Source organism: Hypanus sabinus, unplaced genomic scaffold, assembly GCF_030144855.1.
Source record: "Hypanus sabinus isolate sHypSab1 unplaced genomic scaffold, sHypSab1.hap1 scaffold_553, whole genome shotgun sequence".
In the NCBI taxonomy this organism is placed as follows: domain Eukaryota; kingdom Metazoa; phylum Chordata; class Chondrichthyes; order Myliobatiformes; family Dasyatidae; genus Hypanus; species Hypanus sabinus.
In genome coordinates this window covers 166,725-184,815 of record NW_026781414.1, presented here as the reverse complement: position 1 = coordinate 184,815, position 18,091 = coordinate 166,725, and the positions used below count along the sequence as shown (strand labels likewise).

The 18,091-nt window shown below is 41.3% G+C and overlaps 1 protein-coding gene across 6 annotated transcripts in view; it reads left to right on the top strand.

The window, feature by feature from the left end:
- LOC132389383 (zinc finger protein 773-like) overlaps positions 1–17,806 on the top strand; it is a 45,102-nt gene extending 27,296 nt beyond the window's left edge. For 4 of the 6 annotated variants that reach the window (XM_059961905.1, XM_059961904.1, XM_059961908.1 and 1 more), the window contains exon 3: positions 2,504–7,442. In XM_059961905.1, coding sequence (XP_059817888.1) covers positions 2,911–3,462 — 552 coding nt within the window. In that variant the 5' untranslated portion in view covers positions 2,504–2,910 and the 3' untranslated portion in view covers positions 3,463–7,442. Of the gene's footprint in view, positions 1–2,503; positions 7,443–9,567; positions 10,260–17,530 lie in introns of those variants that run through there. The other 2 variants (XR_009510512.1, XR_009510511.1) reach the window with 2 other exon arrangements.
- The last annotated feature ends 285 nt before the right edge of the window (positions 17,807–18,091 follow it).

Sequence of the window (18,091 nt, the reverse complement as noted above, 5' to 3'; positions counted from 1 at the left end):
TTCTCCACTGAGATTGGGTGGGACTACAACCAGAGGCCAGGGGTTAAGGGTGAAAGGTGAAATGTTAAGGAGAACATGAGGGGAAACTTCTTCGTACAGACGGTCATCCGGGTGTGGAATGAGCAGCCATCAGGAGTGGTGCATGCGAGCTCGATTTCAACATTTAAGAGGTTTGTGTAGGTACCTGGATGGTAGAGGTGTGGGAGTGGGCAGTTTAAATAGTTCAGCACAAACTAGATGGCCCAAAGGACCTGTTTCTGTGTTCAACACGAGTGAATCTGCAGATGCTGGAAATAAATAAAAAAACACGAAATGCTGGCAAAACTCAGCAAGTCAGACAGCATCTATGGAAGGAGGTAATAATGACATTTCGGGCCGAAAAACTTCATCAGGAGTGGAGTAACATGGAATGGTCGATGGGGGATAAGAAGTGGGGGGAGGGTTAAAGTAGAGAGCTGGGAAGTGATAGGCTGGAGGGAAATGGGCTGGGGGAAGGTGGAGAATTATGGGAAATAAAAGAAAAAGAAAGGTAGGTCTGGGGGGAGAGATTATAGGGAGGGGGGACAAAGAGAGAGAAAGAGAACCAGACTAAAATAATCGATAGGGATGGGGGTAAGGGTGGGGGGCAGGGGTATCAACGGATGTCTGTGAGTTGGATGTTCATGCCGGCAGGAAGGAGGCTACCTAGGCGGGAGATAAGGTATTGCTCCATCGAACTGTGTCTCCATCTTGATGGCAGAGGAGCCCAAGGACAGACATGTCGGAGTGGGAGTGGTCTGTGGAATTGAAGTGTGTGGCCACAGGGAGATCCCGCCACTGCTGGAGGACTGAGCGCCGGTGTTCGGCGAAACGGTCTCGCAGTATGAGTCGGGTCTCCTCAATGTATAAATGTCCACATCGGGAGCACCGGATACAGTATATCACCCCAGTTGACTCACAGGTAAAGTGGTGCCTTACCTGAAAGGACTGCCTGGGGCCTAGGACTTCATTAACTTCGCCTCCAACTTTCACCTCAAATTCACCTGGTCTATTTCCAACACCTCCCTCCCCTTTCCAGATCTTTCTGTTTCTATCTCTGGAGACACCCGATCCACTGACGTCTACTACAAACCTACTAACTCCCACAGCTACCTAGACTATTCCTCCTCCCACCCTGTCTCCTGCAAAAATGCTATCCCTTTCACTCAATTCCTCCGCCGCATCTGCTCTCAGCATGAGGCCTTTCATTCTCGGGCAAAAGAGATGTCTTCCTTTTTTAAAGAAAGTGGCTTCCGTTCGTCCACTATCAACTCTGCCCTCCATCGTTCCTCCCATATTTCACGCACCTCTGCTCTCGCCCATCCCCCACCAGCCCACCAGGGATAGAGTCCCCCCAGTCCTCACCTATCACCCTACCAGCGTACAGATCCAACGCATAATCCTCTGTAACTTCCGCCACCTCCTACATGATCCCACCACCAACCACATCTTCCTCTCCCCACCCCCCTCGGCTTTCAGCAGGGAACACTCCCTACGCGACTCCCTTGTCCATTCATTCCCCCCCCAACCCTCCCCACCGACCTCCCTCCGGGCACTCTTCCCTGCAAACGGAATAAGTGCTACACATGCCCCCACACTTCTTCCCTCACCACTATCTCAGGCCCCAGACAGTCCTTTCAGGTGAGGCACCACTTCACCTGAAAGTCAACTGGGGTGATATACAGTATCCGGTGCTCCCGATGTGGCCATTTATTCATTGGGGAGACCCGCCACAGACTGGAAGACCATTTCGCCGAACACCAGCCATCGGTCCTCCAGCAGTGGCGGGATCTCCCTGTGGCCACACACTTCAATTCCACAGACCACTCCCACTCCGACATGTCTGTCCTTGGCCTCCTCTGCCATCAAGATGGAGACACAGGTGGATGGAGCCATACCTTATCTCCCGCCTAGGTAGCCTCCTTCCTGCCGGCCTACCCTTACCCCCATCCCTATCGATTATTTTAGTCTGTTTCTGTGTTGTACATTTCTAGAAGAACCTGAAATATTAGAACAATTCACTGAGCCCTTTTAACAGCTGTGCGAACCAACCATTCACCTCAGCAGGAATTTTTATATGGCGTGAAAACTGTGGCACTTTAAGTTAATAACACAGAAAAGAAAATCCCAGCTGCACATCAAGAAAAACTATTTGTGTGAGAGTGTTTAAGTTACTGTGGGGCCAGGCACCCATGCAGCTCAGGAGGAACAGGGAATAATACCAATGGAGAGAGTCAGACTGAGCCAAGTCACAAATTTGAGACGGCAGAAATGCCCCATTCTTATAGAGACAGGAAGAGCATCAGGGAATTGATGCTCATTCCAGATACCAGCACTCTGCCCAGTCAGAAGATGATTTCTCTCTCCAACTTGGGATGTACCTCACTGTAACAGTGTGATACCAGATCAAACCTTGGCAACTCAAGTAATCTCAACTGAAATGTTGTCCTAAACCCACTGATGGATTTTGAAAATCTTTTTACAGGTTAAAAATGAGAAGGAATTTGTCTCCAGGAATCTCAAACTTGGCACGGCAGTTTTGCTGTCTCTGTCTAGATATTTAAGAAGTGGAGCAAGAGATTCAATCGACCATCCTTCCAGCTCAGACTGTGGGGAGGGATTCACTCGTGCATTTGACGAACTTGCATGCCCGTCATTTTACACAGGAGAAAGGCCGTTCACCCGCTCAGACAGTGGGAATGGATTCACTTGCTTATCACAATTGAATGTACATCAGCAAGCTCACACTGGGCAAGGCCAATCACCTGTTCTGTGTGTGAGAAGGGATTCAGTCGGTCTTCCCACCTGTGGTCATACCAGTCAGTTCACACTGGGCAGAGGCTGGTCATCTGCTGAATTTGTGGGGAAAGGTTCACTCAGTCATCTGATCTAATGGCTCACCAGCGAGTTCACACGAGGGAGCAGCCGTTCACCTGCTCAGACTGTGGGAAGAGATTCACTCACTCTTCCATCTTGTGGAAACACCAGCGAGTTCACACTGGGGAGAAGCCGTACATCTGCTCAATCTGTGGGAAGAGATTCACTGAGTCATCCATCCTACTGGTACATCAGCGAGTTCACACTGGGGAGAAGCCATTCACCTGCTCAGTCTGTGGGAAGAGATTCACTCAGTTAACCCACCTACAGAGTCATCAGCGAGTTCACACTGGGGAGAGGCCATTCACCTGCTCAGAATGTGGAAAAGGATTCACTGAGTTATCCAGCCTACAGAGACATCAGCGAGTTCACACTGGGGAGAAGCCGTTCACCTGCTCAGAATGTGGGAAGAGATTCACTCAGTCATCCACCCTACAGAGTCACCAGCGAGTTCACACTGGGGAGAGGCCGTTCAACTGCTCAGAATGTGGGAAGAGATTCACTCGCTCTTCCAGCCTACAGAGACATCGGCAAGTTCACTCCGGGGAGAAGCCATTCATCTGCTGAGAATGTGGGACAGGATTCACTTAGTCATCCCAACTGCTGGTACACCAGTCGGATCACAATGAGGAGTGGCCATTGTTATGAATCTCTAGGTTTCATTTGCTGTGGACTATCATTTTAAGAGAGAGAAATGAAGAAGATGAATCAGTCTGACTTGCAGCTATTTTACATTGCTCGCAGCTTGTTTAGTTTAACCGAGGACATAGACACTCAGAGTCAGATGGGGATGAAGGAGGAAAAATGGAAGGATCGAACCCAGGGAACTAGTGGACAAGGGTCACTGTTTGGAATTTTTCTATGCCCACAATGGTGGGTTAATTATCAATTCAGCATTCATCGAATGTGTGGTTGTTACCTTGTTTGATCCATAGGGGTGGATCTGTTTTGGGGTATCCTGTGAAGACCACTGATGTGTTAACCCTTGCCTAGATGTGGTGTGGTAATTCACTTGACGATACCTCTTGTGACAAGTCACTTTCGGTGATAATTCATATGTGGATTTGGAATGATGACAGATAAAATCTACAGTGACTATTCTCTCATTTTACAACCATGGAACCTGTGGAATTCAACATAATTGCCTTCTCTCGACATTTACCCTAGATTACAAATATCTCTCTCTCATCACCTATTCTGTGGATGAACTGAACATTCATACTTTACCATCTCAAGACTCCAAGCCTTGTTTCCCCCGAGAATAGTTTGGGAGCTATATTTACACACATGCCACTTAACTTTTGTTTATCTTCCTTAAGTTATTGTATAAGTAGATTCTATTAAAGATTGTTTTAACATCAAAAACAGACTCCAGGTGTAGTCCATTGCTGCTGGTTCATTTCTAAAGCATAACAATTCAGAGTAAAATTGGGGCCTGCAACCGAAATATGAACAGATTTGGGGGTGTATTGATTAGTTATCGATTTCATTGGGGAAATTCCTTTTGATTTATTTGTGTGTGGAAAATCAGCAGCAATGGATGTTGATAGATGTCAGGAAGCACCAGCCTCTGAGGCATTAGAGGACGCCGGTAGGATTGAGTTGTTGAGTCTTGCTAGAAGGTTAAAACTTGCTAAGGTGAAATCGACAATGAGGAGGGCTCAGATGCAGAGGATAATAGCTGAACATTATGTATCTGAGGGAGTGTTTAAAGTGGCAGAGTTGGAGTTTTTTCCTGAAAGTAAACCTCATGAGCTTGAGCTCCAGTAGAAGTGAGAAAAATTAAAGATGGAGGCTGCGGAAAGGCAGTGGGAGCTTGAGACTAGACAGTTAGAAAAACAGGGAGGAAGCAGAAAGACCGGCTGTTTGAGTTGGAAAAGATAGAGAGATTGCAGCAAAGGGGTCTAGCGTTAGACTCTAGTGTTAAGTTGAGGCCAGTCAAGAAGTTAAATTGGTTCCTCCATTTGACGAGGTAGAGGTTGATAAATACTTTCGGCTTTTTGAGAAGTTTGCTCAGAGTTTAAAATGGCCAAGAGAGGGTTGGCATATTCTCTTACAAAGTGTAATTCAGGGGAACGCTTAGCAAGCCGATTCTGCTTTGACAGTTGATGAAGCAGCTGATTATAGGACATAGAATAGTACAGCACAATACAGGCCCTTTGGCCCACAATGTTGTGCCAACCCTTAAGCCCTGCCTCCCATATATCCCCCCACACCTTAAATTTCTCCATATACCTGTCTAGTAGCCTTTTGAATTTCACTATATCTGCTTCCACCACTGACTCAGGCAGTGCATTCCACACACCAACCACCCTCTGAGTGAAAAAACCTTTCTCTGATATCCCCCTTGAACTTCCCACCCCTTACCTTAAAGCTACGTCCTCTTGTATTGAGCAGTGGTGCCCTGGGGAAGAGGTGCTGGCTGTCCACTCTATCTATGCCTCTTAATATCTTGTATACCTCTATCATGTCTCCTTTCATTCTCCTTCTTTCCAGAGAGTAAAGCCCTAGCTCCCTTAAACTCTGATCATAATGCATGCTGACTAAACCAGGCAGTATCCTGGTAAATCTCCTCTGTACGCTTTGCAATGCTTCCACATACTTCCTATAGTGAGGCGACCAGAACTGGACACAATACTCCAAATGTGGCCTAATTAGAGTTTTATAGAGCTGCATCATTACATCGCGTCTCTTAAACTCTATCCCTCGACATATGAAGGCTAACACCACATAAGCTTTCTTAACTACCCTATCTACCTGTGAGGCAACTTTCAGAGATCTGTGGACATGTATCGCAGACCCCTCTGCTCCTCCACACTACCAATTATCCTGCCATTTACTTTGTACTTTGCCTTGGAGATTTCAGCTTCCAAAGTGCACCACCTCACACTTCTGAAGGTAGAAGCAAAAAGTAGTAAGGTGAAAAGTAAAAGTGGCAGGCAGGCAAATCCGGGGCAAAAATCAAAAAGGGCCAGTTTTCAACATAATTGTATAAGGGCTAAGAGTGTTTAAAAACAAGGCTGAAGGCATTGTGGGTCAATGCATGGAGCATTTGTAACAAGGTGAATGATTGAATGTGCAGATAGTTATTAATGAATATGATATAGTTGGGATCCCAGAGTCATGGCTCCAGGGTGACCAAGGATGCGAGGTCAACATCCAGGGATATTCAATATTCAGGAGGGATAGACAAGAAAGAAAAGGAGGTGGGGTAGCATTGCTGGTTAGAGAGGAGATTAATGCAATAGAAAGAAAGGAAATTGGCCTGGAGGATGTGGAATCAATATCAGTACAGCTGCATAACACTCCAGGGTAGAAAACGCTGGTGGGAGTTGTGTACAGGCCACATAACAGTACTAGTGTGGTTTCGGATGGCATTAAACAGGAAATCAGAAATGCATGCAATAAAGGTACAACAGTTGTAATGGGTGAGTTCATTCTACATATAGATTGGGTGGACCAAGTGGGTAAGGGTGCTGAGGAAGAAGATTTCTTGGAATGTATGCAAAATGGTTTTCTGAACCAAAATGTCGAGGAACCAACTAGACAGCAAGCCATTCTAGACCGGGTATTATTGTGTGATGAGAAAGGGTTAGTTAGCAATCTTGTCGTGCGAGGCCCCTTGGGTAAGAGTGACCATAATATGGTGGAATTCTTCATTAAGATGGGGAGTGACGTAGTTAATTCAGAAAAAAAAGTTTCTGAACTTAAAGAAGGGCAACTTTGAAGGTATGAGATAGGAATTAGCTAAGATAGACTGGCAAATGATACTTAAAGGGATGATGGTGGATATGCAATGGCAAGCATTTAAAGATCGTGTGGATGAACTACAACAAATGTTCATCCCAGTTTGGCAAAAGAATAAACCAGGGAAGGTAGTGCACCCATGGCTGACATCGGAAATTAGGGATAGTATCAATTCCAAAGAAGAAACATACAAATTAGCCAGAAAAGGCAGCACACCTGAGGACTGGGAGAAATTCAGAGTCCAGCAGAGGAGGACAAAGGGATTAATTCGGAAAGGGACAAAAGATTATGAGAGAAAGCTGGCAGGGAACATAAAAACTGACTGTAAAATCTTTTATAGCCTTTTAAAGAAAACGATTGGTTGACAAATGTCAACCCTTACAGTCAGAAACAGGTGAATTGATCATGGGGAACAAGGACATGGCAGACCATTTGAATAACAACTTTGGTTCTGTCTTCACTAAGGAGGACATAAATAATCTTCTGGAAATAGTAGGGGACCGAGGGTCTAGTTAGATTGAGGAACTGAGGGAAATGCATGTTCGTAGAGAAGTGGTGTTAGGTAAATTGAAGGGATTAAAAGCAGATAACTCCTCAGGGCCAGATGGCCTGCATCCCAGAGTGCTTAAGGAAGTAGCCTAAGAAACAGTGGATGCATTAGCAATAATTTTTCAAAACTCTTTAGATTCTGGATTAATTCCTGAGGATTGGAGGGTGGCTAATGTAACCCCACTTCTTACAAAAGGAGGGAGAGAGAAACTGGGGAATTGTAGATTGGTTAGCCTGACATCAGTGGTGGGGACAATGCTAGACAGTTATCGAAGGTGTGAAAGCAGCACATTTGGAAAGAGGTGAAATCATCGGAAAAAGTCAGCATGGATTTGTGAAAGGTAAATCATGTCTGACAAATCTTATAGAAGTTTTTGAGGATGTAACTAGTAGAGTGGATGGGGAGATCCAGTGGATCTGGTATATTTGGATTTTCAAAAGGCTTTTGACAAGGTCCCACACAGTAGATTAGTGTGCAAACTTAAAGCACACGGTATTGGGGGTATGGTACAGATGTGGATAGAGAATTGTTTGCCAGACAGGAAGCAAAGAGTGGGAATAAATGGGACCATTTCATAATGGCAAGCAGTGACTAGTGGGGTATTGCAAGGCTCATTGCTGGGACCCCAGCTGTTTACAATATTTATTAATGATTTAGACCAGGGAATTAAATGCAGTATCTCCAAGTTTGTGGAAGACATGAAGCTGGGAGGCAGTGTTAGCTATGAGGAGGATGCAAAGTGGATGCAGGCTGACTTGGATAGGTTAGATGAGTGGGCAGATTCATGGCAGATGCAAATTAATGTGGATAAATGTGAGGTTCTCCACCTTGGTGGCAAGAGCAGGAAAACATGGTGGCCAATTAGGAAAAGGGGAGGTACAACGAGACCTGGGTGTAATTGTACACCAGTCATTGAAAGTTGGTATGCAGGTACAGCAGGCGGTGAAAAAGGCAAATGGTATGTTGGCGTTCATAGCACGAGGATTCCAGTATAGGAGCAGGAATGTTCTACTGCAGTTGTACAAGGCCTTGGTGAGACCACACCTGGAGTATTGTGTTCAGTTTTGGTCCCCTACTCTGAGGACAGACACTCTTGCCGTTGAGGGAGTACAAAGAACGTTCATCAGATTGATTCCTGGGATGGCAGGACTTTCATATGAGGAAAGACTAGGCTTATACTCGCTGGAATTTAGAAGATTGAGGGGGATCTTATTGAAATGTATAAAATTCTAAAGGGATTGGACCGGCTAGATGCAGGAAGATTGTTCCCGATGTTGGAGAAGTCTGGAACGAGGGGGTCACAGTTTAAAGAGATAGGGGAAGCATTTTGGGACCGAGATGAAGAAAAAGTTCTTCACACAGAGAGTGGAGAATCTGTGGAATTCTCCGCCACAGGAAACAGTTGAGGCCAGTTCATTGGCTATATTTAAGAGGGAGTTAGATATGGCCCTTGTGGCTAAAGCGACCGGGAGTATGGAGAGAAAGTAGGTACAGGGTTCTGAGTTGGATGATTCGCCATGACCATGCTGAATAGCGGTGCAGGCTCAAAGGGCTGAATGACCTACCCCTGAACCTATTTTCTATGCTTCTTTCATCCGAACATCAACTCCCTAATCATTCTGCATCACTTATTAATTCTTTTTTTAATTGATTATGGCTTAATTGAAATTTGGAGGCATATGCATCCTAGTGATAGAGAATACTCTTTTTTTTCCCTCACATGTTCATAATAAATATTCGAGAATCGACTATTTTATAGTCAACCCTCGATTTATATTTAATGTTCAGAAATGTGAATATGATGCAATTGTTGTCTCTGATCATACTCCTTTAAACCTAATAATTGAACTGAAAGATGATGCTTCTACTGGACCACTTTGTTTTCCAGAACATTGTCAACGAAGTTCTGAATTTGTTGAGTTTATTGAAACTCAGAGTTTTTTTTATCTTTAATAATACAGGAAACGTCTCAAAGTTAGTAATTTCGGATACATTAAAAGACTATTTAGGTGATCAGATTATTTCATATATAGCTAAGCTGAAGAAACAGACAAGAATGGAATTAGATAAAATCTCTAAACAAAGAATTAGATAACATCAGTGCTACCTCTCCAAATGTTGCTTTGTTTAAAAGAAGAGTTAAATTACAATCACAGTATAATTTATTACTAACATATCCTATTGAAGGATATTTGCTTAAATTGTAAATTCAGTTTTATATTTTTGGGGATAAAAATACTGTGCACTTAGCTTCCCAATTAATGGCAGCTGTAGCTAAGACAAATTTTAAAGATTCGTAAAAATATTGGAGATATATCATGTAACGATAAAGACATCAATAATATTTTTCAGGATATTTATTCTTTTCTTTATAGATCTCAACTTTCTGCAGATTCCTCCAAAGTGAAGGCTTTTTTTTACATAAGATTAAATTTCCTCAAATTACTGTTGAAGATCAACAGATGCCTGATGCACCAGTTATTGAGCATTTAATTCAGAAAACTATGTTGTTAATGCAGTCAGGTCAAGCTCCTGGACTTGATGTGTATTTGGTAGGATTTTACATAAAAATTGAAAGGTTACTTTCTCGTTACCTGTTGGAAATATTTCATGAATCCTTTGAGAAGGGTAGTTTACCTTTTTATGAAGCTTCTATTTCTTTAATCCTTAAGAAAGATAAAAATCCTACTGAACGTTCATCATATAGACCTATTTCGTTATTAAATGTGGATTTGAAAACTCTCTCTAAGATAATGGCTAACCACTTGGAAAATATTTCAACTAAAATTATCTCGATGGAGCCAACAGGCTTTATTAAAGGTCGTTACTGTTTCTCCAGTGTTCGGAGATTGATGAACATTATATATTCATCACTATCTAAGGAACCCCAATGTGTTAACTCTTTCGATGCAGGACAGGCATTTGATAGAGTTGAGTGGTCATATTTGTTTAAAATTTTAGGAAAAAATTGGTTTTGGTAATAATTTCAACAGGTGGATTCAAATGATTTATGAGAATCCTATTGCCACAGTTATTACTAATAATTTCAGGTCCTTTTTTTTCCCACTTTCAGTGGCACAAGACAAGGTTTTCCATTAAGCCCTTCATTATTTAATCTTGTACTGGAGCCTTTGGCCATAAAACTCCGTGAAGCTAAAAATATTCATGGTATTTCTATGAATTGAACTATACATAAGATTTCTCTTTACACAGATGATCTTTTGGTAAAAGATTTTGGTAAATTTTCAGGATATAAACTTAACCAATAAAAAGGGGATTGTTTCCATGAAATGCCGCTGTGTTTAAATATAATGATATTCCATTTAGTATTGTTCATTCTTTTAAATCTTTAGGTATTATAATTACTAAATATATATCTTTATAAAGATAATGTAGTTCCTTTAATGGACTCCATGAAACAACTATTTTCTGGATGGAATCCACTTACTCTTGCTTTAATAGGTCGTATCCATGCCGTGAAAATGATGATTTTACTTAGATTTTTATATATTTTTCAAAATACTCCTATCTTTTTAAATAAAATAATTGATCAAACTGACTCACTTATTTTGTACTTTATTTAGAACAATAATTTAGAACAATGGTTTTTTATATTGAATTTTTTTATTTAAACCTTCAATAACTCATCCGATTTTTCTCCTGTGGAGAAATAAGGGGATCCGGTCTTGTGCAGATTTACTTTGTGATGGCCGATTGATGACTTTTGAAGAGTTTATTAGCAAACATTCTCTCTCATACACACTTACTGCAATATTTTCAGGTTTGACATTTTTTTACAACAATACTTATCTAAGTTTCTATATATGGCAGAATCTGATTTGTTGGATACAATTTTGAATTTGAATCCATTAGTAAGAGGTTCCATTGGTAGAATTTATAATTTATGTTTACTATAAAAAGATATCCTCTCACTAAAGATTAAACAAGATTGTGAGAGAGAACTTAATATGACCTTGGTTAATGAAGATTGGTTGCGAGTTCTGAAAATAAGTAATGCCAATCACGGTTTAATTAAGTTTAAAATTGTTCACCGTTATTATTTAACAAAGGTGAGATATTCAAGATATTTCCTGACATAGACAATTACTGTGATAGGTCTAAAACTAAAATAGCCACTTTGTCACATATATTCTGGTCATGTTCTTCATTAAAATCTTTTTGGAAATCTTTGTTTTCTACAAGTTCTAAAGCTCTGAAAATTAATTTACAACCTATTACATTGACTGTACTAATTGGAATAGTTCCACATCATATTCAGGGTATTGCATCTTCACATCAACATGTAATTGCATTTGTTACATTGTTTGCAAGAAGGGCTATTTTATTAAAGTGGAAAGATACCTCTGTCCCTACATTAATTCAATAGTTTTCTCAAGTAATATTATATCTCGGTTTTGGGAAAAAAAAATGGAAGTAGAACTTTTGATCCTTGATTCGACTTTGAGAGAAGATGGGGCTGTTTTGCCAAATTATTTAATTTGTAGTATTTTATATGGTTTCCTTCCAATTTTATTTTATGTAAGGATGAATTAGCAGTTAATGATTCTTTTTCTTTTTTTTTTGTGAGAGAGAGAGAGAGAGAGAATATGAATATATGATGGTAAGATGTATCGCTGTGGGAGTTGATTCCTAATGTTTTTTTTTCCTTTTTTCCTTTTTTGGTAGTTAGTGGGGTTTCTTTTTTTTTAGTTAGTTGGGGTTCTCATTTTTTCCTTCATATATTTTGATAATCTTTTTTTCTTCAGCTTTATTAATTGTATATATATGAACTTGTTGAAGTTTTGTATCATTTTATAGCTGTAGAAGATTATGCATCAATAAAAAGTTTCTGAAAATGAAGATTCATTATTTTTGTTAAAGGATTTATGATTTAATCATGATGGCCTGAAGTCGATCTGGTATTGAATTGAAAAGCGGCAAGACCTTTCCTGAAATGGAACAGCAGAACAAATAAATCAGAGAAATCTGTTACTTTCGCAGAAATACATGATATGAAACTTGAATTTGGTTCGCTTACAGATGACGGATGCTAACAGAAAGCTTGACAAATCTATCTCTACTGTTCAAGAATCTCTGAAGATTTTGGACTTTCAATTTCATTATTTTTGTTAAAGGATTTAAGATTTAATCATGATGGCAGGAAGTCGATCTGGTTTTGAATTGAGAAGCGGCAAGACCTTTCCTGAAACACCTTTCAGATGCTCAAACAGACTACCCATCGAATTGAGAGGGAACAATAACAGTTAACAAACTAGAATTGAAGATGTCATCTATGGAAAAGAAAGTTAATGAAGTCACATTGGAATTATCAAGAACAAAGAGAAAAAAATGATTGATTTAGACAGCAGAGCGCGCCGGAAGAATTTTCGGGTTTGCCTGAAAATACTGAAACTGGTGACCTCTTAATTTTCTTCTGAGATATGCTGCATTCACTTTTTAGTGAGATCCTTGAAGTGAACCCTTTACTCGACAGAGCACATAGAATTCCGAGATTTCGGCGTTTATCTGAATTACGTCCACGACCACTCATACTTTTCTTGCATTGTTATACAAGCAAAAAAGCTATACTCCGAGAGGCTAGAAAAAGAGGACAACTAATCTACAATTCAACTGAAATTGGTATAGTGGAAGATTTTGCTCCTGAGATTTTTGCCGGAAATACTGGGAAGTGATGCTTTTTTTCTTTCTCAATAATAGAAGTTTTTCTATGAATTGTTAAGAGTAGTTGTGGTTCCTTTTTTATATTAGCTCAGTGGTATACGCTACATGATTTTGACAGTGCATATTCCTTTCTTTGTACTTTTATTGAAATATACATTTGATAGATCTTCTCTGACTCTCAAGTGATCTCATCTGAAATGTTGTCCTTCACCCACTGATGGATTTTGTATATCTTTTTACAGTTTAAATCTGACCAGGAATTTTTCTGTGGGAATTAAAACACAACAAACCAGTTGTGCTGCCTCTGTCTGGATATTTAAGAAGTGGAGCAAGGGATCCAATCAACCATCCTTCCTGCCCAGGCTATGGGGAGAGATTCACAAGGTCATCTGACTGACTGGCACGCACATCATTTTACATAGAGGAGAGGCCATTAACCTGCTCAGACAATAGGAATTAATTCACTCGGTCATCTCATCTGAAGGTACATCAGCAAGTTCACACTGGGGCAAGCCCATTCACCTGTGCTGTGTGTGGGAAGGGATTCAGTCTGTCCTCCCACCTGTGGACACACCAGTCAGTTACACTGAACGGAGACTGGTCATCTGCTGAACTTGTGGAGAAAGATTTATTCGGTCATCTAACGTAATGTCTCACCAGCAAGTTCAAACTGGGGAGCGGCCGTTCACCTGCTCAGTTTGTGAGAAGAGATTCACTCACTGTTCCACCCTATGGAGACACCAGCCAGTTCACACTGGGGAGAAGCCGTTCACCTGCTCAGTCTGTGGGAAGGGATTTACTCAGTCATCCTCCCTATTACGCACCAGACAGTTCAAACTGGGGAGCGGCCGTTCACCTGCTCAGACTGTGGGAAGGAATTCAGTCAATCATCCAATCTACAGAGTCATCAGAGAGTTCACATTGGGGAGAAGCTGTTCACTTGCTCTGAATGTGAGGAGTCTTTCACATGGTCATCTCACCTACTGAAACACCAGCGATCTCACACTGGCTCGAGGCCGATCACCTGCTCAGACTTTGGGAAGAGTTTCTCTCAGTCATCTCCACCAAATGTGCATCACTAAGTTCACACTGGGGAGTGATTGTTCACCTGCTGTGAGTGTGAAAGGGATTCTCTCAGTAATTAACCTTATGGCACCATTAACCTTGTAGTTCACAATAGGAAGAAGTTTCAGTAAGCTGTATACTGGATATTTGTCCATCCCCTTTGCTGAATGCAACTTTGAGACTGACTGTCGGTGCTGAACTCCGCAATTATTGCTGCTGCTCACCACACCCAGTTCTGCACCCTGGTCACTGGGCATGGGAGGAGTTTCTTCTGCTGCACATTCACCTTTAATGGAACTGGAGATTAATATTCTGGCTCTGAGACAAATAAATCAGTTCTATTTTCAACTCTGTCTTCGGATTCTGTTGAATTTATAACACTGCTAATGTACAGTAGATGGTCAAGTCAGGCCAGCTGGACACTGCCAGTGATTCTGTTCCAGGTGAGTCCTTGTAAATCCTCCCCTGTTGTTCACCTCTCGCTCTGCCTGTGGTGATGGTTTCCAAGCAGTCACCACTCTGTGGGTGAAGAGGTTTCCTTTGAAGTTCATGCAGACTGAAGAAGAAGTCGCGCTGACTGCAGTTCTGTCTGAGATGTTCTTCGCCCCTCAAATCTCTGGGTTGAGGAAGAATGACATTGGTAGTTAACCTCCTTATTCATGGCTCATTTCCACATTATGGGTCATTTTTCCTGCTTCTGAAGGGTTGTTGAAAGCGCACTTTCCTCTAAAGACTGAAAGCGGAATGGGGAACCATCTGTCGGATGTTCAACGGAGCAGGGTCAGAAACCAGAGGCAATTCTGCACAGGGAAGAGTTTGGGGCTCGGCGATGATCAGGGTAAAAACGTATGATGAGGAGAAGGGAATCAGCAGCAGGCGTGGCAACGAATGACAGAGTAGTAACATTTGGAAGCTGATTGACAGAGAAAATAATTTGGTTGTCTGACTGATGACACAAACAGTACCTGTGGTGAGGTGCTCCAGTGGTCGAGGAACATGTGTGTGTTGGGAACGGTTTTATCTATTGGGGGAGTTGTTCCTGCTTGTTTATCCTGTAATGTTATATCTGGATGGTTATTATGGGTTGTCCTATCTGAAATAATGTATTGATTATCATGTAATTTGTAAGATTTTGACTCTAAAACTGGATCACGCTTGAATTTATGGTGGCTTTTTGAAGTGATGGAGGTCATTCATCAGTACATTAAAGCAATATTTTGGTGAATGATATTTGCCACTTGATTGTACTTTTGTAAGTAATCCGATTGAGTTAAACTGCTGCAGGATCCTGGTTTGTGTTGGATTGTGTCTGGTTACTCTTGGCATTTTGTGCACTTACTGCCTTGTTTGTTTGTATTTCAAGTATTTTTTTGATTTTTTTTTACATTTTAACCACCTTGTCCTGTAGTTCTGCAAGGAATGTCTCTCTTTCTGGGAACAGTTTTCCAACTCTCTGTCAGGTGCTCGATGCTTCCTTGTCACCATCCAGTCTGCTCAGATCGTTGGGATGTCTCCCATGGAGGGTCATACTCATTCCACTGGTTAATGTTTTCTTTGATAGTGATGATTCGTTTTTCTGAGTTGGCCTCTCATGTACGTTTTCTGGTCTATCTTTCTTATAACGATTGCATATACACACATGGAGTGCTGAATCCAGTTCATGTTTGTTGTCAGTTCACGTTGTTAGAAGTTTCATCTGACGGTTGTGTGATTTGTTTCATGTGTATGATTTCTCTTCCTCCTTCTGTCCAAAGTCTAAGTGGGTTTGTGTGTAAATAGTCTTTTCTAAAGTTGCTATTTATCTTTTAACTTTGCTGATTGAAATGTGTCCAAGATATTTTTGTTAAAGAAAAATCAATGTCGGTATTGATGAAGGTGTTTATTGCATTTGTTGTATTTGATAAATATTGTGCTCTGTTTGATAGGGTTTTTTTTTAAGCCTTGAACTAAATTTTGTCAAAAGTTTTCCCAGATACATGGGAATCAAGAGTCCCGATAAAGGGTCTTGGCCAGAAATGTTGATTCCCATCCATAGATGCTGTCTGATATGCTGAGATCCTCCAGCACTTTGTGTGTAGTTCTCTAGCGTTTGCAGGTCCTCTTGTTTCCCAGATACTTATATATTTCTTGAAAGAATAAGCCAAGAACAAGCTATTTGTGTTGTGTGGCTCTGTTGGTAAAATATTAAATAAAATCATTGGAAGGAGTTGGCATGGGGTTGGAAGGTGTAGAATCTCCTTGGGTTGAATTAACGAGCAGCAAGTGTAAATAAACTCCCTGATGGGAATTCTACAGAGACCTCCAAACAACAGTAAGTATGTGGTCCAAACATTACATTGGGAGATAGAAAATGTGTGCCAAAAGGGCAATGTTACAATGGTCATGGAGGATTGTCATGCAGGTGATTAGGAAAATTAGGATGGTGTTCAAGATGTTTTTTTAGAGCAGCTCGTGATTGAACCCACTTGGGGATCAGCTGTTCTGGATTGTGTGTTGTAATGAACCTAAATTAATTCGGTCACTTAAGTTCAAGGAACTCTTAAAGACAAGTGATCTTAATATGATCATATTCATCCTGACATTAGAGAAGGAGAAACTAAAGTCAGATGTGGAATAAAGAGAATTAGAGATGCACGAGAGAAAAACTGGTCAAAATTGATTTGAAAAGAACACTTGCAGGGTAAAAACGGAACAGCAAAGGCTGGAATTTCTGGAAGAAATTGGGAAGGCACAGGATGTATACATCCGAAGGAGGAAGTGGAATTCTGAAGGTAAGGTGACCAAACTCTGGCTGATAAGAGTAATCAAACACAACATGAAAACCAAAGAGAGGGCATAGAGCAAAAATTACTCGGTAGTTAGATGATTGAGAAGCATTTAAAAACCAACAGAATGCAACCAAAATAATTAAGAAGGAAATGATGGAATACATAGGTGAGCTAGCTAGTAATATTCAAGAGGATGCCATATTTTTCTTCAGGTACATATAGTGTTAAAGAGAGGCGGAAGTGGATATCAGACCTCTGAAAAATGATGCTGGAGAGGTAGTAATGTGGTGGGGGTGCATGGGAATGGCAGATGAACTGAATAATTATTGTACATCACTCTTATCACTCTGCCAGGAATACCGAAGTCCCAGATGTCAGTGGTCAGAATGTGTAAAGTAACGTTACTCAGGGGAAGGTTTTTGGGAAACACAAAGGTCTGAAGTTAAATAGTTCATCTGGAACGGATAGCGTACACTCCAGAGATCTGAACGAGGTGGCTGAGGAGATGTGGAGGTATTATCAATGAACTTTTGAGAATCGTTAAGGAAATTATATCCTGAGAAGATTCTTCCTTCATTACTCCCATTCTCCCAGTTTCACCTGTCATCTACCGCTTCTTTCTTCCCTCTCAGCGCCACACTTCTTCCACTGACGGCTCATCCTTTTTTTCCCAGTCCTGATGAAGGGTCTCGGCCCGAAACGTCGACTGTTTACTATTTCCCATATATGCTGCCTTGCCACCTAGGTTCATCCAGCATTTTGTGTTTGTGTTGCTTGGATTTCCAGCATCCACAGATTTTCTCCTGTTTTTGATAAAATAAAGGCGGGATCACGTAATATAGCAGGAAAACAGTCGGAAGTGAGAGGATTGGAAATTACATAACCAACAGGAGACGACGAAAAAAAGACACACAGGAGAGACAAGATGAAAAATTAAAGTAAGTGAGCCAATAATATCAGTTATCAAGAGCTGTTCATACATATAAATAGTAAAAGGGGGCGAGTTGATATTGTACCGCTGGAAGATGATGCTGCCGATCGAACAAAGAGATAGCAGCTGAACGTAACAAGTATTTTGTGTCATTCTTCACTGTATAAGACAATAAGACATAGGAGCAGAATTAGGCCATTCAGCCCATCAAGTCTGTTCTGCCGTTCTGTCATGGATGATCCCGGTTCTCACTCAACCCTATGCACCTGCCTCCTCAGCATATCCTGTAATGCCCTGACTGATCAGCAAGCTTCTGGATTCTGCCTTAAATGTACCCACAGACGTGTCCCTCACCGTCGTCAGAGAATTCCACAGATTCACTGCTCTCTGACTGAATAAGATTCTTTTTAACGAAACTGAAAGGTCGCTCCTCAGTGTTGAGGCTGTGTCCTC